Here is a 947-nt window from a genome sequence, read left to right as displayed (position 1 = left end):
TTGGATTTTTTTTTAGATTATACAGATTGATTATAACTTATTTATAAATGTTTCTGACAGTGTTTCTTGTTTTCTTTGAAGCTGTAGATAGATTGACTATCTTATCCACATTGCCAGGGGTAGGGTTTTTCTGTTTTAGCCTTAAAAATCTTGCATCCTAGGAAATATCTCAAACCTCGGTTAGTTGAGATAATTGCTCACTCTAGCTACAGAGAAAGCTGAATGCTTATTTCATTAGATGTATTATAAATGTGCTTCCTCTTTTTTTCACTTTTAGGGAAGTCAGTGGATGAAGGCTTAAATAAGAAAGCTGAAGTACCATTGTCCTGTTGTTGTGCATGCCATTCAAAGACTCCTACACACAGTGATGTGAACCAAGAGACTTCCCATCATTTCAGCGGCCCTGGTACACCGCCACGTGAAAGGAACGGCACTTCATCAGCTTGCCAAGGTAGATTGTTTTTCCTGGATCTGTTAACATCTATAATTGGAGCCTTAGTTATTACTGTGATGTCTAATTTAGATTAATTCAATTGACATAATTTTTCAGCAATGATAATAATCATTGTAACATAAATATTAAAAAGGGCTTATTATTATTTGGTACTGGGATTGAACCCAAGACTTTCTTACTGAGTTACATCCCCAGCTCTTTTTTTGTTGTTTATTAGATTTTATTTTTAAAAAGTTTCAAATCTTTTCAATTTTCTTTTTATTTTTTATACCAAAAAAAGCATCGATATTTTTCATTCTAGTCTTGTCAACTTTAGCCAAAGCCTTCTGAGCTGCAGTCATTTTGGTATTTTTCTTTTCAGTCTTCAAATCTTTAGTGTTAAACTTAGTGTAGTCTTCCTTTGCTTCTACAAGCTCATCTGAAATCTTTAGTCTCTTTGATGGAGGGTTTGGCCATGGAGCTGAAATTTCTGGAAGCTTCAAGTATTTAGATA

General features: G+C 33.8%; 1 protein-coding gene across 3 annotated transcripts in view; it reads left to right on the top strand.

Moving 5' to 3' along the window:
• Brip1 (BRCA1 interacting protein C-terminal helicase 1) overlaps positions 1-947 on the top strand; it is a 135,536-nt gene that overhangs the window by 11,572 nt on the left and 123,017 nt on the right. For all 3 annotated transcript variants that reach the window (XM_023703164.1, XM_023703162.1, XM_023703163.1), the window contains exon 4: positions 278-451. In XM_023703164.1, coding sequence (XP_023558932.1) covers positions 278-451 — 174 coding nt within the window. The remainder of the gene's footprint in view (positions 1-277; positions 452-947) is intronic.

The sequence above is a fragment of the Octodon degus genome, unplaced genomic scaffold (genome assembly GCF_000260255.1).
Source record: "Octodon degus isolate 3935 unplaced genomic scaffold, OctDeg1.0 scaffold00164, whole genome shotgun sequence".
Taxonomy (NCBI): Eukaryota; Metazoa; Chordata; class Mammalia; order Rodentia; family Octodontidae; genus Octodon; species Octodon degus.
This window is presented reverse-complemented; position numbering and strand designations above follow the sequence as displayed.